Source organism: Podarcis gaigeae (genome assembly GCF_964106915.1).
Source record: "Podarcis gaigeae genome assembly, chromosome: 5".
Classification (NCBI taxonomy): Eukaryota; Metazoa; Chordata; class Lepidosauria; order Squamata; family Lacertidae; genus Podarcis; species Podarcis gaigeae.
Genome location: NC_139681.1, coordinates 5,828,781 through 5,850,727, shown reverse-complemented (window position 1 = coordinate 5,850,727; position 21,947 = coordinate 5,828,781). Strand labels below are relative to the sequence as shown.

Genomic DNA, 21,947 nt, shown 5'->3' with positions numbered 1-21,947 from the left:
GACATGCCACTTGGGAAATTCCAATCTTTACAATAGTGCAATCATTACACTATGAATGTGAACTTATGGACAATGGCAACGGTGCAAAATTCTTCTTGTTAAAAACTTAATAAAATATCATATAAAAAAACCAAAACAAAATTCTGGTTCTTAAATCATGCACATGGTCTTTGTGTTTAGGGCAGACTCTCCCCTTCAGATTTTCTTCACTGTGTGCTTCTCCCCATGCATAAGCAGCTGCAGGAAGGAACATGAGAGGGGGAGCAAAGTGGTTGTGCCATTCTCTACCCCCTTAAAGTTAAAGGTAGAGGACCCCTGACAGTTAAGACCAGTTGTGAACGACTCTGGGGTTGCGGCGCTCATCTCACTTTACTGGCTGAGGGAGTCAGTGTTTGTCCACAGACAGTTTTTCTGGGTCATGTGGCCAGCATGACTAAGCCGCTTCTGGCAAACCAGAGCAGCACACGGAAACGCCGTTTACCTTCCCGCCAGAGCAGTACCTATTTATCTACTTGCACTTTGATGTGCTTTCGAACTGCTAGGTTGGCAGGAGCAGGAATCGAGCAACGGGAGCTCACCCCATCGCGGGGATTCGAACCGCCAACTTTCTGAGCAGCAAGCCCTAGGCTCAGTGGTTTAGACCACAGCGCCACCCGCATCCCACTCTACCCCCTTACCCAAGAATAATTCTGGGAGCCATGGTGCCTGAATAGGCTGTAGAAGGTTCCTGATCAAAAACCTCATAGGGTCCTGCCCTTGCTAGAAAATTGTGGACATGCAACAAAATTAGAATTTGAACATGTGTGGAGGCAGTTGGTATTTCATTATCATGAAGGCACAGGAAATTCAAAAAGTGATTAGTGGCTTGATGTTACTTGAGCAACAAAGATTTTAAAGAAAGAACATTGCCCCCTATTTTCTAGATGTTCTTCAGGGGACGGAAAGCATTTCAATATGAGTTTCTCTTCTTCTGCACTTAAGAAGAGTAATTCTGACTTTTAACCAACCCTTGATGCTTTTTCCTGCATCTGAAAGTTCAGGTGATTACTCCCCTGAGGTCACTGCCTTGCTGCAACTTGCAGCCTGTATTTACTCAAAACAGGGTGAAAGTACGTCTGAAAAGACGGGTATATAAATTAGTGCCTGGGGCAACTTTAATTTGTGGTGCTGCTTCTCCAGAGAGGCTGACTTCCCTATTTGCATTAATATTCAGTCAAGAAAGAATACGATGACAAGGGCGTCTTACGCAAACCTCATGGCATGTAGCCAAATGAAGTCAATGGAGTGCTGTCTTCTCACATTCCTTTTTCATGTGGACTTACACTAATACAATGATTTGGGGGTTTTTGGGTTTTCCTCTCATAATCTCTTTTTTCTTTTTTCACAAATCCTTTCTTCTTGTGTGGAAGGCATATGGAATTGGAGGCAAGGTGTTAAGGAAGAGAGAAATCAATATGAGGAGCAGAGGTGATGGCTTTTAACGTTATTCACTAGGACAGAAAGCTGCCGTATATTAGGTCAGACTATTCACCCATCGAGCCTCATATTGTCTATTCTACCTGAGGGGGCATCCACATTAGTGCCTTAGAGCACAATGAAGTTCCCCCCCCCCCGTGCACCAGTGTGTTTCACAGCTCTTTCACCCATGGAAAAAGGTAAAGATAAAGGACCCCTGGATGGTTAAGTCCAGTCAAAGGCAACTATGAGGTGCAGCAGTGCTCATCTCACTTTCAGGCCAAGGGAGCTGGCGTTTGTCCGCAGACAGCTTTCCAGGTCATGTGGCCAGCAGGACTAAACCGTTTCTGGTGCAATGGAATACCATGATGTAAACCAGAGCAGACATAAATGCCATTTACCTTCCTGCCACAGTGGTACCTATTTATCTACTTGCACTGGTGTGCTTTCAAACTGCTAGGTTGGCAGGAGCTAGAAAAGAGCAATGGGAGCTCACCCCATTGCGCAGATTCAAACTACCAACCTTTCAATCAGCAAGCCCAAGAGGCTCAGTGGTTTAGACCACAGTGCCACCCGCGTCCATAGATATTCACATCAGCGCAGCATGCACTTTGGCTAGAGATGAATGAGCAGTGGAGGTTGGTCCATTTATGCACCACCAAGATCTCTCTGTCATCAACCAACCCTCACTTGCTTACCTTCTAACATCAAATCTATCCAGGGGGTCACTGTGACTGTCAGTCTTATACTTGCAGGAATGAGGAGGATGGGGACAAAACTAGAATCATTCAGCTGAACCTGTTATGATTCTGGCTCCCTCTTCTGTTTTTGCTCCCTGATTCCCACCCCACCAGTCTCAATGGCCATCATTCGCCACTGCAAATTTAGAACAGCTTAAAGATTTCAATCCATGTGAAGTTGGTTTAAGAAAAACATGCATCAAACAGTGGTATCTTATCAGCTCAGGCATGAAAACTATTGAGCAGTAGAATCCCCAATCTGTCCTGCATACTCAATTCCAGGTACAAAAATGGGAACTGGAATCTCAGCTAAACAGGAACTTCCCCCACCCCCAAGCCACGTCAAGCCAGGAATTGAATTTTGTAAGCTCAAAACATTTTTGAAATACAGAAATGGGCACACTGCTGTTTCTTTAATCACTCCTAATTCAATAATATTTTTAAATGTTTCATAGCTATTAATTCCTCTGCCCTAAATTAATGTTTCATAGCTATTAATTCCTCTGCCCTAAATGTTTCTTGCTCCAAATGGTTTTCATTACTTTTAAGAGCTGTTCATTTATGATAACCGTTACTCTGGTGTGTTGAGCAAAATGCCAGCTGTGGCAGAGATGTGCGCAGCTCTCAGGCATCATTTAGCTGCAATTCATTATTAATAAGCTGCTCCAAGCGCATCTTCCCTGTGTGTGTCCATGAGGAGGTCTCCACATCAAATTTACCTGGTCCAGGAAGAATACGAGAACATTTTAAAGACCAAACACGAGTAAGGGAGGAGGGAATTGCATATTTTTCTATGGTACTTTTGTAATGGAGATTATTTATTAATGAACAAAGCTAAGGTTACACAATCTGTTCTTCTTTAAGGACACAACCTGGGCTTCACTTTAGCAAGCTCCACTGAATTGTGGAGCAGGAGCTCTGAATCTCTTGTTCATTGCCCATTCATCCCAATGATGGATGCGCAGAATAACTTTCCTGTGGACTATCCCCATTCAGATTTGAATCTCCTACCATTAGATGTATATAGAAATGTTTGGGCTGTATTCAACTAAGTCCTACTCAGATTAGACTCCTTTAACAACAACAACAATCTTTATTACGGTCCAGAAACCCAACAAATTGTTACAAAGCAATACACAATTCATACAGCCTACCTCCAGGTTAAACACGCATTTTGTTCAGAATATAGGGATCATTGATTCTTGCAACCACTGATAAAAACTTTGCCACTGCTAATGTTCTAGCATTTGTCTGGTCTTCCAATAGGAACTTGACATAGTGAGCCTCTGATTTTCCTGGGGAAGGTACCAGCAAGGGTAGTATCAGTTCAGCCCTGGCTTGCTCATATTTTGCACAGTGCAACAAAATATGTTTTATGGATTCGATGTCTTGAGCTGTATTCCACTAAGTCCTACTCAGATTAGACTCCTTTAAATTAATGAACCTAAGCTAGTTATGACTATTAACTTCAGTGAGTAAGAGTAGCATCAACCAGAATATAAAAACCCTTGACGCCTTTGGTCACACCATAAGTTAGTGAGAACAAAGAAAACAGCCTTGAAAAAACAGAACACATAAGAGAGCTTGCATTAGCTGTAGTTACTTTGATATGGAGAAAGCTCTCTGTGCTTGGTTAATGAGACACAGAGACTGTGTGACTCCCTTTCTGCTGAGGTTCCAGTTCCTTCTGTTCCCTTCAGTTACCACTTGGGGGTGTTTTGCTTAGCTCCCTCTGAGCCGTGATGGTGTCCATAACTCAAACAAAATGGAAGGGACTGTCAAACAATAGTAAGTTTATAAACCAGCATAAGGGCAGCCAACATTACGTGTTAGTCCCAAACTCTAGGGAAAACCCAGTCTTTGCTTCTAATATTCTCTAATATTGCTCACAATGGTCAATTCAATTTTTTAATCAAGCTGAGGAGAGTTTCAACCAGCAGTAGCCACCATACACAGAGCAACCAAGCTTGGGATATTCCCATGCAAGCCCTCTATTGCATTAAGTTCAATGTTTTTCAGTGGGCACCTTGAAAGGATTAAGCTTTTTTGAAAGGATTAAGTTCTTTTCTGACAAGGACCATACATATCCATGCAAATTATTAGGGCAAGTAAATAAAAAAAATTTTTTGGCTCTTAATCAATACCCAAGATATATGCAGAGTGAGACAAGAAGAACATTACATGACCTTTCAGCCAGGAGAGACCTGAATCCCAGCAGGTGTTCAGGAAAGGTGCCTGAAGGAACTATCTCTCTCTCTTCCTTACCACTCATATTGTGCATCCTCCAGCTTTCTGTCGCTCCCAAAATGGCCAAGAAACAAAATCCAAGATCCATGAAAATTGGACCAGTATCCCAGAGTGCACCATTGGGTTATCTCCCATAGAAATGAATTGTTGCTATGGGGGAAATGAAGCATTGGGATTTTGTGGAGGGGGCTGTAGTGTGCCCCCTCCACTAAATCCTGTGGGAAGGATGGGGACCTCAGTGTCTATCTGTGCACAGAGCACAAATGTTTCACACACAAGCCCCATAACGTATAAAAAATACTGCAAACGTCTGGTTTTAAACACACACACAAGTACTACATGCATATACAAATGCACATGAATGAATATATATACACACACATACTTTGGCTTCTGAAATCTCTTGCTCTGGGTGACCTCTTCCCCTCTTTGACAACGATGAAATGAAAGCAGCCTTCTTGTCTTTCCCTTGATTTATATTGATTCCTCCCAAGTCTCTGGAGAGAGCTGACAAGCAAATGGGGGTAATGTTAAGTAAAGGCTAACAGAGGCATCAAAGGCATTTTCTCAAGCACAGTACATAATAAGAGCTATAATTAAGTGATTGTCTCTCCTTTTAAAAATAGCAAGTGGCAGATGAGACAGAAAGATGATAAATAGGTAATTAATGTGCTGTTCTCTTTCACTCGATTTTGATTATACCTCCTGCTGGGGGAGAAGAAGCCTTGTTGCTTTTAATCTTCTTCTCATTCCACCTATTTCCACTATCATGTTTTCTCCCATTCCGACTCTTCTGACGCGCAGCGCTGCTTCCAGCCTTTCAAGGGAAGGCAGCTCAACTTTCCCAGCAGGCATGATCAGACATGGCTGCCCCGCCATGGAAACGTATTCTAAAATTGGCATGGAAAATACGAGCATGCCTTGGAACTAATAAGCTTGTTTCCAACAAAGTCATATTAAATTCTGTCGAGGGCATTTGCTGGGGCCGTGACAAATGGAATACCTGAACTTTAATAATCAGTCAATTCATTCCATGATTTTTGCTTTGAAAGGCAAAGATCCTTATTCAGAGCTCCGTGAGCCTTCCTAAAGCAGAATCAAAGCAAGCACGGTCATCCCAGTGTCAACTGCAGTTCCCTGTAGACTAAAGAAACAGGTTCAGCTGTGGGCCAACAGGGTTGGCCTGAATCTCTGGCAGACCAGTTGCCAAGGCCCATTTGCTGTGCTTCCAGGGGAGCTGAAGGGGTCATCAGGCACCCAGAAGCATCTGGGCAGAAATCTGTAGCCAGAACCCTTTATCCCCCAAGCCAAGTGACTGCTGGCAGCCAAAGGCATACCTAGGGGTTGGCCAGAATGGCCCCACCAAAGGAGCAGGCTCAGGGGCCCCCCAAATCTCCACTCTGGCTCAGAGTGGCTAGGAGTAAACGCAACGAGTGGAGGGATTGAAGGAGGCAGGAAGGCAGGCAGATGGGCAGGCAGACTGACAAAGGAAGAGTAGAACAGACCCAACGCCGTTGGCCACAGAAGTCATTGGCCATGTGGGAGAGGTGATAAAAAGCCAACTTTTTGAGTTCCTGGCTCATGGTCTCTTCTGGCTTTGGAGACATCTCCTTGCCAGGGTGTGTGTGTGGCACCAATACAGCTCCTTGCGCAAGGGAGCCTAGGTATGCAACTACATTCCAACAATCTGCTTCAGTTCCTCAATATTGGTTCTGGGTACCAGGCTGATCTTCTGTGTTTTGCTAGAGCAATGTGGTGCCTTGCTTTGGCTCCTGCCTTGTTGACTTTCTTTCCACTCCCTCTCTTGTAGACCACCCCTTGGCCTATTCAACAGAATTTGCAACAGCTAGCTGCTTCTGTCACAGTCCATAGACATTTTCCGTCATCACTGTAGCCTAATCCTGCGATGGCACAGGCGCAAAGCCAATGCCGTCTGTGCACAGAGTTGCCCATGACATTTCAGTGAGTGGAGCATAAATTGTGCGCTTGGGAGCTCTGAACCACACATCCTAAAGTGGTTGATGTTTAGTAGCATCTGTCCTCGGCTTGTCTTTTTTGCGACATGGATAAATGTTTCCAAATTGTAAAGTGTGGCATGTTCTAAAAGATGGATAAAGGAAGGAAGGAACTGTGGTAAAAAGGAGGGGCTTTTTTATTGTAAAAGAAATGAAAGAAACTAGAATCATAGAACTGTAGAGTTGGGGGGGGGGGGAGCCAAAGTGTCATCTAATCCAACCCCTCAATGCAGGAATCACAGCTTAGGAGGGGGACAAAGAAGAGAAAAGTACGATGTCAAAAGAAACTCTCAGTGAGGAGAGGAAAGTCCAAAGGAGCATGTGCTCTGATTTGAGATGGGAGATGGATTGAGGTTCAACAGGAAGTGAGGAGCTAAGTCTTCTGTTGACACATTCCCTGTCTCTGGGCTGCAAGGCAGGCAGTACTTATCACTTGGACACCTCTGAGATTCACCAGAAAATAATGTTGCCCACCTAGATGCTTGTCTCCTCCTCTAAATAACCAGGCATCATAAGCAAGGCAAATATTGGCAACACTCCCTCCTCAAGCTTCTCTGCAAAAAGCTGGAATGAAAGAGGTAAACATGGAAGGTCCTGAAATGCCCATGCAAATAGCTTTCAACCGTCATGCAAGTCGTGCATTGGCATTCTGTTTGCTTCTTTGTAATAAATTCCGAAAGGTTCACTGAGTGGCTGATATTCCGTGCAATTTCATGCAATGTTACAGATGGTGAGCTTTATTCTGGAACGGCGGCAGATTTCATGGGCAGAGATTTTGCCATTTTCCGTACGCTGGGGCACCATCACCCAATCAGGACAGAGCAGCACGACTCCCGGTGGCTTAATGGTAAGTCAGGAATATCGTTTATCCACTTTCCATAGTTTTAAACGATGGCTAATTAACTTTAATGTGCAACACTCATTCACAGTCACTCAGCACCACATTGGTATTGCCACAAATGAATGAAACTAATTGGGCTTGATTTTATGTGTGCTTTGATTTTAATTCCATTGTTATTTTTAGAGTGTGGATTTTGCCTTAATATGGAGATGGGCAGCTTCTGTATTGTTGAGAGCTGCTATATTCTGTGAACTGAGAGCCAAAAGTATGTTTTCTTCTGCAAACCAATTCCCTGCCCCGACATCCCCATGCACTGTGGAGTCAGACTGCATAATAAAATTGGCACATTTAGCACTAAGGTCTTCCCAGCTGTGAAGCACATGGGCTCAGGCATATGATCACATGCCAATATTTAGATGTACATGTTTCATACAGATATCAAAACGAGAGATAAAACATTCAATTGTAAAATGTCTCTGCTGCTTAAAACTAGGAGACATTTTTTTCTGTTCTTCATCAACAAAGCCATGGGTAACTTCTTTTCCCATATCTTGATTAAAATTTGTGAGTCTCCAGGAATCAAATAAGAATCTATTTAAGGGTTAGTTCTGGTTCATAGGCCACCAGTTAACTATCCTGCCTTTAAACCATGATGGAAGGCCTAAGGTAGCTCTGCTTCTGCAAGACAAGCAAATTTCCCCGGGGGAAGTTTCACCACAACCACAGAAAAGGACTGTCAGTGAGAATTGCATTATTGAGCAAGCAGTTGGTATCAAGTCCCCACTCTCTGATTTTGAAAAGACCTTTCCTGTTTCAGTATAATCTGTTTCAACTCTAAAGCTCTCCTTGGATGATCTCAGAAATTATGTTGATTGTTTACATAGACACACCAAACAGAAAAAAGTAGATCATTTTTTTTCCTGAGCCAGTCCAATGGGATCTGCTAACATTCAAGGATGCATCCGTTTCCAGCCTTAGAATAGCTCGTTTAGCAGGATTAGCTGAGTGCAGTGCAGTTACCTGTGGATTGAGGTTGAGCGTCGGCTGAGATGATAGTTGAAACTTACCGTACTTTTCTGTGTATTAGACAAGGGTTTTGTACTCCAAAACAAAGTAAAAAATGGGAGGGCAGTCTTATACGGGGGGGGGGGGGTGTGTGGACTGACAATTGGTTGCATCTGTGAGCATGATCTAGCGATTGGGTGGGTGAATGGTGTCTTCCGCAAGGGCTGCTTTGCAGCGGCGTAGCGTGGGTTGTCAGCACCCGGGGCAAGGCAAGTAATTTGCGCCCCCTAACCCAGGGCAAGGCAAGTAATTTGCGCCCCTACCCCCTAACCTGCCGCCGCTGCCAGCTTCTTCTTGCTTCTGCCTGGGCTGGTCGGGTGTGGCTCTCTCCCGTGCTCAGTGCTGCGCTGGGCGGCCGCTGCACTGTCCCTCCCCCAGATAGTCCCTCCCTCCCTCTCTCTCCGCTCTGCACCGCAACGCACGCCTGGCACCCTCCCCCTCCACAGTGGGCGGCGACCCAGCAGCTCGGATCGGATTCGCACAGCCAGCACTGCAGTGAGAGAGAGTGAGTGAGCCAGGTAGGGGCAGAGAGCTGCGAGTGCGCCCCCCCAAATGTTGCGCCCGGTGCGGCTGGCCCCCCCCCCTGCACCCCCCACGCTACGCCATTGCTGCTTTGGATTGGCTGCTGCTTTGTCAATCAGGTGGGCTATTTGTGGATGCGTAAATGGCTGCTTTGGATTGGCTGCTGTTCTGGCAATTTGGCTTGCGTCGCTTGCGATTGTTAGCATTGGCCAGTTGGGTGAGTGATATTCGGTTCAGCATCCCCCCACAAAAAAATCGCTCAACAACTCTTGTTAATTCTCCCCCAAAAAAGCTCAACAACTCTGTGCCATCTCCCCCCATTTTCTTAAATTTGAGCCCCCCAAATTTATACATGGGGGCATCTTATAGATGGAAAAATATGTTATGTGATCTGCCTAATGCAGCCTCCTCTGGTGGGCCAAATGCAGCAGACAATGAGTGGAATAAATTGGGGAGGGGGCATAGAGCTAGCCAGAGAGGGCTGTGATATGAGGTAAGTCCCAGATAGAGACTGGAGGGCAGCATTTTTGGGGGGGAGGGGGGGCCAGCCTGCTGTTCCCCACCACCACTATGTTCCAGTGGCCTTACAGTATCCTGGTGACCCTAGTGTGGCCTTGAATGCCTGGCCTTTGAGAGCCTCTTCTGTGGCTGTGGCTCACCTCTTGGGGCAGAGCTGCCATAAGAGCCTCTTTGCAGAGGCATCACTATTGGGAGGGGGATCTAGATCAAGGGAAGTAATAGTGCCACTGTATTCTGCTCTGGTCAGACCTCACCTGGAGTACTGTGTCCAATTCTGGGCACCACAGTTCAAGAAGGACATTGACAAACTGGAAGGTGTCCAGAGGAGGGAAACCAAAATGGTCAAAGGCCTGGAAACGATGCCTTACGAGGAACGGCTAAGGGAGCTGGGCATGTTTAGCCTGGAGAAGAGGAGGTTAAGGGGCGATATGATAGCCACATTCAAATATATAAAAGGATGTCACATAGAGGAGGGAGAAAGGTTGCTTTCTGCTGCTCCAGAGAAGCGGACACAGAGCAATGGTTCCAAACTACAAGAAAGAAGATTCCACCTAAACATTAGGAAGAACTTCCTGACAGTAAGAGCTGTTTGACAGTGGAATTTGCTGCCAAGGAGTGTGGTGGAGTCTCCTTCTTTGGAGGTCTTTAAGCAGAGGCTTGACAACCATATGTCAGGAGTGCTCTGATGGTGTTTCCTGCTTGGCAGGGGGTTGGACTCCATGGCCCTTGTGGCCTCTTCCAACTCTATGATTCTACGATTCTATGTGAAGAGGCAAAAGGCAGCAGTGGAATTGGGACTGTGCAGGCACACCAGTGGAGCCCAGAAAGTTCAGATTTTGTCACCGCCTTGTCCCTCACCTTCCACAGTGATGCCCTTGCTCACTGGAGGAGGAACCCTCTCCAGCACCCGGGGCGGTGCAGCCCATATGGACTGCGCTTGTGTGGCATCCCATGCGTGCGCACTCTGTATGGAATGCTGCACAAGCGCAGTCCGTACGGGCTGCCACTCGCACGGGACGGCCATACGGGCTGCTGCTTGCACGGCGACCGTACAGACTGCTCCACAAGTGGCATCCTGTATGGACTGTACAGTGGTGCCCCGCAAGACGAATGCCTCACAAGACGAAAAACCCGCTAGACAAAAGGGTTTTCCATTTTTCGAGGCGCTTCGCAAGACAAATTTCCCTATGGGCTTGCTTCGCAAGACGAAAACGTCTTGCGAGTCTTGCCATTTTTTTCGCTTCCCCCCTTTTTCTAAGCCGCTAAGCCGCTAATAGCCGCTTAGCCACTTTGCCGCTTTGCCGCTAATAGCCGCTAAGCCGCTAATAGCGCTAATCTGCTAAGCCGCTAATAGGGTTGCTTCGCAAGATGAAAAAACCGCAAGACGAAGAGACTCGCGGAACGGATTATTTTCGTCTTGCGAGGCACCACTGTACATGTGCGGTGACCATACGTTCGTGTGATGGCCGTATGGTCGCCTTGCAAACGGCAGCCAGTACGGATGCCACACGAGCAGCGCCCATACGGACTGCAGGCACCCTTGGCCACTGTACAGCTGGGGGGAGGCAGGGGCCATCTTGTCACCCCTCCCAGAGTGGCACCTGGGGCATCCCGCCCCCTCCGCCCCCCCTTCCTACGTGGCTGTTCCTTCAGCTCCGTCCCACTGTGCAAACTTCTCCTGCTCTTCCTCCTGCTCCTCCTTGCACTGATCCGGACCATGCTGTCAGAGAGGAAAGGCCTTTTTATTTTCAATAGCCATATGCAGCCCCACACCAAGCCCCAGACTGGTGTCTTCTTGGGTTCCCACTTCCATCTTTTCTCAATTCACACTTTTCCTTTGTGCTGCCTGGGTGCCTGCTTAGCTCAGCTTTCCTCCCAGACTCTCTTACAGAAGGCCGGCAGTATCTCCCTAAGTGCTTCCTTCCCCTGCTGATGACACCTATGAGCTCTGCATCCCTTTTTCTAAAATCTTTCAGTATGTTTTGGAGGTGGCATTTCAGCCATGTGGGTTTGATTTGCTTCAAGCCACATCTCTAGGCAAGTGCTCCTGCCACACCTTTGGGTTCCTTAACGCTCCAGCTGCAGAAGTCGGAATCACAAAAGCTCTGCCTCTGAGAAGCAATTGCTGCCCACTGTCACAAGGAAATTCCACAATGGCTTTGGACTTGTACTGTAAACTAAGGCAGAAGCAGCAATGAGGGAAGGGGGGGGGGCAGGAATGCCTTTTAATTCAACGGGCACCCTGTGCCAGACGTAATGACTCACTGATTGGGAGCCCTGTAGGCGCTAACGCAATATAAATAACAACTATGAACCTCTGCCAAACATATGGCGCTGCTCAATGTTAGCATCATGAGAACGGTGTGTGTGCCATTTGTGAGAAATACTTCGGGAACAGTTATTCCTTGGTTTTACTTCCACTCTAATTTTAGTCAAGATAGCCGGACTTCAGAGAATGTCAACGGGTGAAAGGGGAGATTTTTATTCTTATTTTTCTTTTGGCTTTCTGTGGACCTATAACCAAAGAATCTTCCGGAATACTATCTTAACTCTCCCCAGCTGATTGATCCCAAGGATAACCTGCCCTAGCTCAGTCATGCAAGTAAAAGCTGCTTTTGTGCTGTAGATCCACACACTGACAGCTGAGTCAGGAGGATTTATGCAGCGAGAGAGTGCAGTCATTGTCCACTGTCCCCGTGGCTCAGTGCCGAAACTGTGGCATTCCCCTCTCTCCTTTTGAATTGCGCTCACCAGTCTCTCGGAGCTGAATGTGAGAACTGATTTTCCCCAAGTTAGCATTAAGGATGCATCTGAGAGGATCAGGAAATGGAAACGGCCTGAGGACAGAGAGGGGGTAAGATTACGTACCCAGAGCTTCTTGCAACCCCCTCTAGAAATCAAAGCCTTTAGAAGCCGGAAGCTTTTATGGAATTCAAATGTGTGTATCTCCTCTGACTTACCAAAGGGAGGCTATTGGGTTATACTCCTTACTCCACGTGGTGCCTTTAGAGTAATAGTTTTCAAACTCAGGGGACCCTTTCCAGGTCGATTTGTCTGCCCTGGAAACCCAGTTCATTGTACAGCACTTTCTAGGGCAGGTTCTAGCATGTGCTGTGCTCATGCGGGAAATCATCTGTCTTTTAGGCCTCTCTTTCTGCAGGCTGAAGGGGCTGTGGGGCTGAGGACATCCTCCCACCCCACCCCCATTAAAGTTCTTCCCAGCTACCTTAGGGAAATGAGAGATCTCTCTTCTCCCATCCCACCCACATGCGCACTAAGGAGGGAAGACTCTCTCAAATTTGGTTCCTCTGTTTTATCCAGTGGTAAATAATAATAATAATAATAATAAGAAGAAGAAGAAGAAGAAGAAGAAGAAGAAGAAGAAGATAAATGTCCCATATCTGCATATGCACAAAAATTTATATGTATTTTTCATGTACACTTCTACTCTTGCTAATTTTAACACAATTTTTGCAAGCAATTTTCCTATAAAAAAATGCATTTTGCACATTATTTTTTTACTAACGTACACTTTTTTTTGTATGTGCTTTTCATTAATGTGCACATTTTTGAATGCATTCTTTGGCTGAAGAACTGCATCTCCATTTGGATTAGTTTTGAAGGAGAACTGTGTCTCATTTCATATATTCCTTCAGGGAAGACATATCTGGTATGTTTGCATCAAAGTGCAGATTGAACATATTCCTCCCTCATCCTTAACACACACAAACTTTTTTTTTTTGCAGTTATTAGTTTTTTTGACAAAATGGTTCTTAATCTTTAGACCGGCAGCTTTCACTGTAAAAATCTTAAGCTCAGCAAATTTCAATATTAGGGGCAGACAGATAGATGTTTTTGTCCAACTCCCTCCACTTCTCTCTGCAAGGAAATAAATGGTTGTATTCCCTTTATGCGGAGCTGAGGTTTTTTAAAAGAGAGAGAGAGAAATGTTATGGGATGTTTTCATCATGTCCTTGCTTTTTATTCAGTTTTGTAAAGCTTCTTAATGTTTATACCATACTGTCTGTGGCTTTAAAAAAAAAACTAAGTGGGAAAATATCCATGCCAAGTTCTCCAGAGACATTGTCCTTAAGCTGTTGAGTACTATAGAAGTTGAGTGAGTATTCAGTGAGAGAGAGAGAGGGAATGCCCTCATTCCAACAGCCTTTGGAATGGGAAACATGGCCTCGATCCTCAGTCATACAGCACTTTCTAGCAATATTTTTCAGTGACTTCCTTTGATGGATGACTATGGAATGCTCCCATTTCTGGATCCGTTGATCCCTGAGCACATTTTGAGAGCTCTCTGCTACCTTGGCTAAGTCATCTGAAGTTATAGCCACTGGGATCCTGCATGTTTAATAGCTGTGTCAGTTTCTGGGCTAACTCTGCCAGGCAGTCCAAAAAGAGCCAAAGTTGCCAATGGGAAATGGTTTCCCCAGTATATTTGAGTCAGACGCTTGTGCTCAGTTGCGGTTTATTCCTGAACACAGGGAAGTAGTCTGCAGACATAAACAGAGAAGTGAATCTTAACCATGTTGACTTCAGTTGGAGAAGAAGCATTATGGGCGACGACGTCACTGGATCTTGAATGTCTGACTTGACTCCCTCTCCCTCCCCTCCTTCTTCTGTGACAATTAGTTTAATTAGCATTGACCTCGTCAATATGAATTTCCTCTTTTCTGGCCACCATGGTCAGAGTTTGGTGGGCATTAAGAGATTTACTGTTGACTGCGTAATTGGAGTTCATGTGTGTGGTTGAAGTGAGTGAGGAGAATGGCACAGAAAACAATGCATGTCACCGCGGCGCGATCGCCTCTGCTGACATCGCTCTCAATAGCTCCCCCTCTGTGAAAACAGGGACTGTTTGCAAATTAATTAGTTTCTGGCAAGAGCCTGATTGTTGACCCAGAGTTTGTAGAGTGGAAGAACAATCAGATTAGTGTGTTCCATACAAAGGCCCAGGGCGACACCGGAGTGTGGTTTGCCAAACAGGGTAGGACATGAATGGAGTGAAACAAATTCTTCTTTGGAGACACCATGGCAAAGGTTAAGTGTGATGTGGCGGGAGCGCATGAGCCATAAAGGTGGGGTGGAGTGGGGGAGAGATGGATTAGATATGTTCATCTGCATGAAGCTGGTTAATGCTAATTGACTCTTGGAGCAGCAGAGACATGGATGAGTGTGAGGCTCTGCAATGGGGTATGTCTTCTAATCGAGCAGTTAAAATTGTCCCAAAGGGAAATACGAGAGAGGCAGAAAGGAAATGCACACATTCAATCCAAATTTAAGGATTTTGAAATTAGTTTAATTGCCTAATCCTTTCCTGCTCACTCAGAAGTAAGTCTGTCTGATAGCAGAACTTTCAAGTGCGCATAAAATTGCAACCACAGTCTGAAGCCTATGGGCACAATCAGGTAATTTTAATTAAAAACAGCGTAGTCCCTGATTGCTCAAATTTGTATCCATGTTTTAATACAAATACTAAAATAATTTGACAGGTAATTAATTCTGTAGTAGCAGCCAAGAAGCTGGCTCCTATGATGGGTTGGTTTTACCTTTTAAAATGTGTAGGTATACTTCAATATTACGTCGAGCATTTATTTTACTGGAATTGGTACGGGGTTGTGTAAAGTTATTTAAGTGGCATACCATTAGTCAACCTTTAAAATAATATTTGAGTGTATATGTTCAGTCTGAAAATTATGGGTGGACAGAAAGAGAGAAAAAGTATTGAGAAAATGGAAACAAAAAGAAGACAAGTTCTGTTTGATTACCAGAAACACCAGATCTTGCCTCCTTTTTGAAAATTACCAGCACCTGCCATGCCCATACTTTTGAGAAATACTCGAAATACCCAAATATAACTGCAAAGGCTACAGAGTGAAGACCTACTGTGCTTTTTCATCCTTCCCATTCATTACACAGGTCAGCTTCCTGTTGAATTTTGCCCAGTGTGATGTAAAGCTGCTATTTGTGAGTAGCAATGCGCTGACAAAGCTTATTTGTCAATAAATTCAGTTCCTCCAAAAACATTAGGATGATTCATGTGGCAAAAAGGAGGTCACCACCTGGCAACAATAGACAGGAAAGAGGAGATAACATTCCCAGGGTGCAAACTTTGCATTCTTTTTCAGAATAAAACTTTCATGTGGTTTGCACCTATGGGGTTTTATGATTCATACTTGCAGATTGTTAAAAATACCACACCAGAATAAATATGTTTTAAACACACTTCCATAGCTGATGGTGGGTGATTTCTTCAAGTAAACACTTCAAGATATTCACCATACTCTCTGTTTACAAAAGATATGGAAATTGATCCTCCCTACATGGATATTTTGTTTGTCTTATTGAAACTGTTTTAGCTTCCTCGCAACTTTTACCCAAAGATGAGCCTCCAAACCCATTTTGGATTTGAGAAATCTTACGAGAAATGCTGATCTAAAGTAACCTCCAATTGGGATTTAAGTCTTCAACCATTTTAATTAAACTGTTTCAATAGGATTTCATTGTAAGGGATTTCATTGAAAGTATCCTTTACTGGACCGGAGTGGCTGTTTTTAAACTTTGTGCACCTTCACCCCACTTCACCTCCAATATTTTCCATGACTCATATAAAAAAAAGGGTGAATATATTTTTGAATTCAGTTACCAAGAAATCTAGACAAATTAAATTGTGTGTGTATGTGTGTGTTTCTGTACTTATGTCTGTGTATAGACATAGACCACTGGCTTATCCTATCCTTCATCAATCACTCACCTATAAGAAAGGATGCTCCGTTGTGGAATAGTTCTTCTCAGGACAGAGTGTGCTCAGCTTAAAAATATTTCCTACCCTGTGGCAATCTATTATTCCTCTAAATCTTGCCACTTATTTCATTAAGGGAGCTTTGTAAACAGATATTAAGTTGATCCACATGTACATTGCAAAGTGCAGAATAACAAGCTGAACAGAACACTATAGGGCAGAGATGGGCATGTCCGCCTACTGGCCAGATTGTAACTGACTCCAGCCCAACCTCAGGCCATGTTTGACAGGTGGGCGGGGTCACCCATATGTCAGTCACCTGACACCACTGTGGTGTCAGGTGAAATTTTTTTGCCTGCAGTTTGAAACCAGACCATGTGGGCAAACACAGTCTGCAGAGCACCTACCAAGGTGCTCCACAAGATTCAACAGTCAGTGGGTAGTCAGGTCCTACAGAACGCTTTGCAAGGGGCTTCAGAAGACCAGACAAGGAGCTGATCATCAGGTCTGATTGCTCAGGGCTTCGCAGGTGCCATCCATCAGCAAAACCCTTTGGGGTGAGCCAGGTAGAAGACAGCAGGCCCGATAAGTTGGATGAGAAATATGCATATGAAAGTCATGCATAACAATGCATATAGGAACCACGACAGTGCTTTGGGGGTGAGCATTTCCATATGTAAATGCACAAAGAGCACACCCTCAAGTAGAAGTCAATGGGATTTGCTTCTGAATAAACATGAACTGAATCAGGGGCGCCGACTTATAAAAAATATTGGGGGGGCGGGGGCCCATACCGACTTATAAAAAAAATTGGGGGGGGGCCCAAGACCTCCAAACCACTGCTGCTGGGGGAACAAAAGGGGCGAGCCCCGGGCTGCCCTGACCTTAAGTGAACCTGTGAGGGCCCGCCCTTTGCGGCAGCCGATTGGCTGCCGCCGTGGGCGGTGAATATTAATGAGCTAGGGGGAATCCCCGCTTCTCGCGGGGCTGACGCCAGCCCCGCGAGATTGTTGATGGGTCGAGAGCCCGCAACCCCACCCCCTCTCTAGATCGGGAGTGGCTTTGTTTTAACTCATTACTGAATGTATTTTAAAAGGTAACTATCGTCAAACAAGGAAAATAAAAAATACCAACATAATTTTGTGATTTTACAAAGCATAATATAACTAATAATTTTCTTAAATTATTGGGGGGGCAGAGCCCCCCCCAAACGAATTTTTGAGGGGGCTCGGGCCCCCTCAGGCCCCATGGAGTCGGTGCCTATGAACTGAATGCTGTTCTCAATTACAGATGTCTGTCTTTTGCATTAAAGGAAGACAACAAATTTGTAGTTAAAGGATTGCAGCAGAAATATGACTGCAAATTTCCTCGTGTCCTTTGAGAGCTGTGCTGCCTTTTCGGCTTAGCATACAACGTGATTTAAATTACAGCTTGTGCCGAGATGTGTCATGGGATTGCTCTCCATGTTTCAAACTGTTTATAGTTCAGTGAGCTCAACCTTCGCCATTCTGAAAATCAAATAATGTCATGGATGATATCAAACTGATAGCTGGTATGAGATTGCTTTAAAACTCGCTTGCATTTAAAGCATAAGAATCTGTGGGTCTGTAAATCTTCCATCGACGAATGCTTTGGAGAACTGAATTTGGCCAGTGCATGAGGGTTTTGACATCACAGCACATTGATGGAAACTAAATGAAAACATACCCTTGCGGACCTGAATCTGCATCCATTCAGATAGTTGTGCTGAACAGAGTTTTGAATGCATTTTTGGAATGTCAGTTTATACTCCGAATCAGAAAATAGCTTTTATGTTGATGTGGTTACCTCAGAAACAGACCTAGCTTACACACACAACCAGGGAGTTTTTTGCAGCTGGGAGTCACTGGAACTCAGGTGGGTGCCATTGCCATTCTAAGACAACAGGGGAGGCGTTTGTGTTGAGTTCCGGCACCTCTTTTTCTAGGAAAATAGCAATGCATACAACAAAATGAGGTGGTAATATGGGAATCACCCCTTCACACTGCATGTGCTGGAAACAATTTTCCATGGTTTCCTATGTAAAACAAAAATAAGCATAGACTGCCTAAAATGCAGAATTTGCAAAGGGGTGTGCTAGAGCTGTGGTTAATTTTCTCTTTGCAATACCTTTTTATACCCTTTAAAAGCTAGCATTTACAGTCAGTTCCACGACTTCTTGTGTACCAACCTGACTGGAATGATAGCATTCTGAGCTCTGCCACTTCAGATTGGGTGTGTGTGGGTGGTGGTTCTTCTTCTTCTTCTTCTTCTTCTTCTTCTTCTACTACTACTACTACTACTACTACTACTACTACTACTACAACAATTTTGGAGTGCTTCTCAGTGTTACGAAAACCTTACATGCATTATTATTATTGAACTGCAAGTAAAAATACACATATGAGGTTCAGACTGTGTAAAAGCTTTCTCTCTGAGGTACAGTGGTACCTCAGGTTACAGACGCTTCAGGTTACAGACTCCGTTAACCCAGAAATAGTGCTTCAGGTTAAGAACTTTGCTTCAGGATGAGAACAGAAATCATGCTCCGGCGGCACAGCGGCAGCAGGAGGCCCCATTAGCTAAAGTGGTGCTTCAGGTTAAGAACAGTTTCAGGTTAAGAACGGACCTCCAGAATGAATCAAGTACTTAACCTGAGGTACCACTGTATGTGCTCATTTATAAATGGCCTGGATCTTTGTACCCAGGAGCATTAAAATGTGGACTCCCACCTGCATCCCCCCCCCCCCATTTTATCACTCGAGTCCATTCTCTGGCTCTTCTTCATCTCTCTGGCAGGCTTTAGCGAGAGAGAGATGATCAGGCTCCCCAAAATGGTTCAGCAAACACATCTATGCATGTTCACCCCACCTTTGGTTTTATTTGTGTGGCGGAGGAGAGAGATAAAAGTGATCTTCCTGAGTCATAAAAAGCCAAATAAAACTTATCGCACTGTTAAAATGTTATGGTGAAGTCAGAGATGCGCGATAGTTTATTGGCTTGTTGGTGGACCACCTGCTAACTACTCCATAAAGAAGAACAATTACTATATCGTCTAATACAATACTGTACAGTTTCACGGTATTACAGAAAAACTGGCAACAAAATTACGATGTGTATTGGGCTTTTTAAATGAAACAGCTGCATTTTCATTGGAATAGTCCTATCAGAGCTTTTATCCCTTGATGTGTGTGTGTGATGGAGCATCAATTTCAAGAGTTTATTGAAAGTGTTCCACTACCAACTTTGTCCTGCTCCTTGAGCACTCCATTCCAGGAAGATCACCATAACAGAGTTACAGATGAAACTCCCCAAAGCATTTTGCTTTTGCTTCATTTTCCATTTTACTCAAAGTATGTATGTGGTAGACTCTCCTTCCTTGGAGGTTCATAAACAGAGGTTGGATGTATGATCTAGCTGAGATTCCTGCATTGCAGGGAGAAGGCATTTGTGAAACTATGGTTCAAGGCTACTTTATCAGAGAGAATCTCCAATGGTTTTCCGCTGTGGGAATTGCTACTTGTCCCATTTTTAGGGCTTTGTTTTGTTTTTAATCCTCTTCTTACACAATGCAGCCGCTGAATGGAAGACCAGCATAGGAAAGAAAGGAGCTTCTTCACTTTTTACCCAGGCTCTTTCTAGCAGAAAACACCTTGACTATTTCCCCCCTTGGTCAAATGCTTGGTTTTCTGTGGCAGAACAGTCCTGGAAGAGAGCCTTAAGAGGCTCCTGCTCCCATCTTTGGCTTCATCCATACTGATGTGCCATGAGGACAATAAGCTTCCTGTACCTTCTTTAATTGACTGTGTGACGTTCTCTTCTACATCACTGCCTTCCCACACTTCCCTTTCCTTAATTTAGCTTTTTCTCATACCTGGGAACTCCAAAAGGAGTGGGCATGAGAAAATCCAGATTGAAGGAGGGAAAAGCTTGCGTAAGCGGTGATCTAGAGCAGTGTTTCCCAACCTTGGGCCTCCAGCTGTTTTTGAACTACAACTCCCATCATCCCTGACTAGCAAGGACAGTGGCAAGGGATGATGGGAATTGTAGTCCAAAAACAGCTGGAGGCCCAAGGTTGGGGAACACTGAACTAGAGAACCTCATATGGACAATGAATGGGCATACAAGGAAGCTTACCATCCACAGTAAACAAAAGCATGGACAAGCCCTTTGTCTTCAAGCTGCAGCCTCAACAACTGGACTCTAAGGGTAATTACAGAACGTGGTTTCAGTTTTGAGCTTCTGCCTTCACCCAGGCCACACTTTTTTGAAGGCTGAGGTGGTTACCCAGAGTCTTAAGTCAGTGACTTTCCCAGTATCAGCTAGCCGGTCTTTTTAAATGGACTGGCCAGGGGTTGGGCTTGGCACCTTCTGTCTGCAACATACTGTATTTTTCGCTTTATTGGACACAGTTTTTCCCCTCCAAAAATTGAGGGGAAATGTGTGTGCGTCCTATGGAGCGAATGCAGGCTTGTGCCATAGCTGCGCCCAACCCCTCCACAAGGAGAGGCTGCACGGGGCTATGGCTTCTTTAGCCCTGTGCAGCGTCTCCCGGAAAGGAGTGGCTGCACGGGGCTAAAGGGGAAGCCAAAGCAGCGAGCGGGATCCATCCAGCTCGCTGCCTTGCCTTCTTCCATAGCTGCGCGCAACCCCTCCGGCAAGGAGAGGCTGCACGGGGCTATGGATTCTTTAGCCCCACGCAGCCTCTCCTGGCAAGGAGAGGCTGCACGGGGCTAAAGGGGAAGCAAGCGGGATCCATCCTTGCCTTCTTCCATAGCTGCGCGCAGCCCCTCCGGCAGGGAGAGGTTGTGTGCAGCCTGTACATTGCTCTTTGGGGCTGGGGGGGGGGAATATTTTTTTTCTTGATTTCCCCCCCTAAAAACTGGGTGCGCCCTATGGTCCAGTGCGCCCTATGGTGCGAAAAATACGGTATATGCTTCACCACAGATCTGTCGTCCCCTTCCACAATAGAAATATGAACACAGCGTTTCCTTGACTGGTTGGAAGACTGAAAATTGACCAGGAGGATTCCATGCAGGAAATCAAAGTTCAGGGAATCAAAAGATGAAAGGAGGGATTGACTTTATGGTAAACATAGGTAAAGGTAAAGGTACCCCTGCCCGTACGGGCCAGTCTTGACAGACTCTGGGGTTGTGCGCCCATCTCACTTAAGAGGCCAGGGGCCAGCGCTGTCCGGAGACACTTCCGGGTCACGTGGCCAGCGTGACAAAGCTGCATCTGGCGAGCCAGAGCCGCACACGGAAACGCCGTTTACCTTCCCACTGGTAAGCGGTCCCTATTTATCTACTTGCACCCGGAGGTGCTTTCGAACTGCTAGGTTGGCAGGCGCTGGGACCGAGCAGCGGGAGCGCACCCCGCCGCAGGGATTCGAACCGCCGACCTTTCGATCGGCAAGTCCTAGGCGCTGAGGCTTTAACCCACAGCGCCACCTGCGTCCCTATGGTAAACAGCAGGAAATAATAAAAAGTTTTAAAGATAACTGTTAAAAGGAGGATTGGGGAGCAGACAGATACAGTGTCTTGCAAAGCTGGCAAATAAAAGTATCCTAAAGTGAGTTTAAAAGGTTAAAATAAGATCTACAAACATGGGAAGGGAGAAAGACAGAGCAGCGGCAGCAGTGTATCCTAGCCTTGTAGCCTGGAGAAAATGATCCGTATGCATTCTGCATTAGAGCCCAACAAGTTAGCCAACAATAGTGCTGTCAGAATTATGGTACATGATGATTTATTTCCTTGCTTGCACAGCTTGTCTTG

At 45.2% G+C, this 21,947-nt stretch overlaps 1 protein-coding gene across 1 annotated transcript in view; it reads left to right on the top strand.

Annotated features, from left to right (window-relative positions):
- Positions 1-21,947, top strand: part of SEMA3A (semaphorin 3A) — a 193,278-nt gene that overhangs the window by 124,924 nt on the left and 46,407 nt on the right. The window contains exon 6 of the mRNA XM_083738745.1: positions 7,185-7,304. Within this exon, the coding sequence (XP_083594871.1) occupies positions 7,185-7,304 (120 nt within the window). The remainder of the gene's footprint in view (positions 1-7,184; positions 7,305-21,947) is intronic.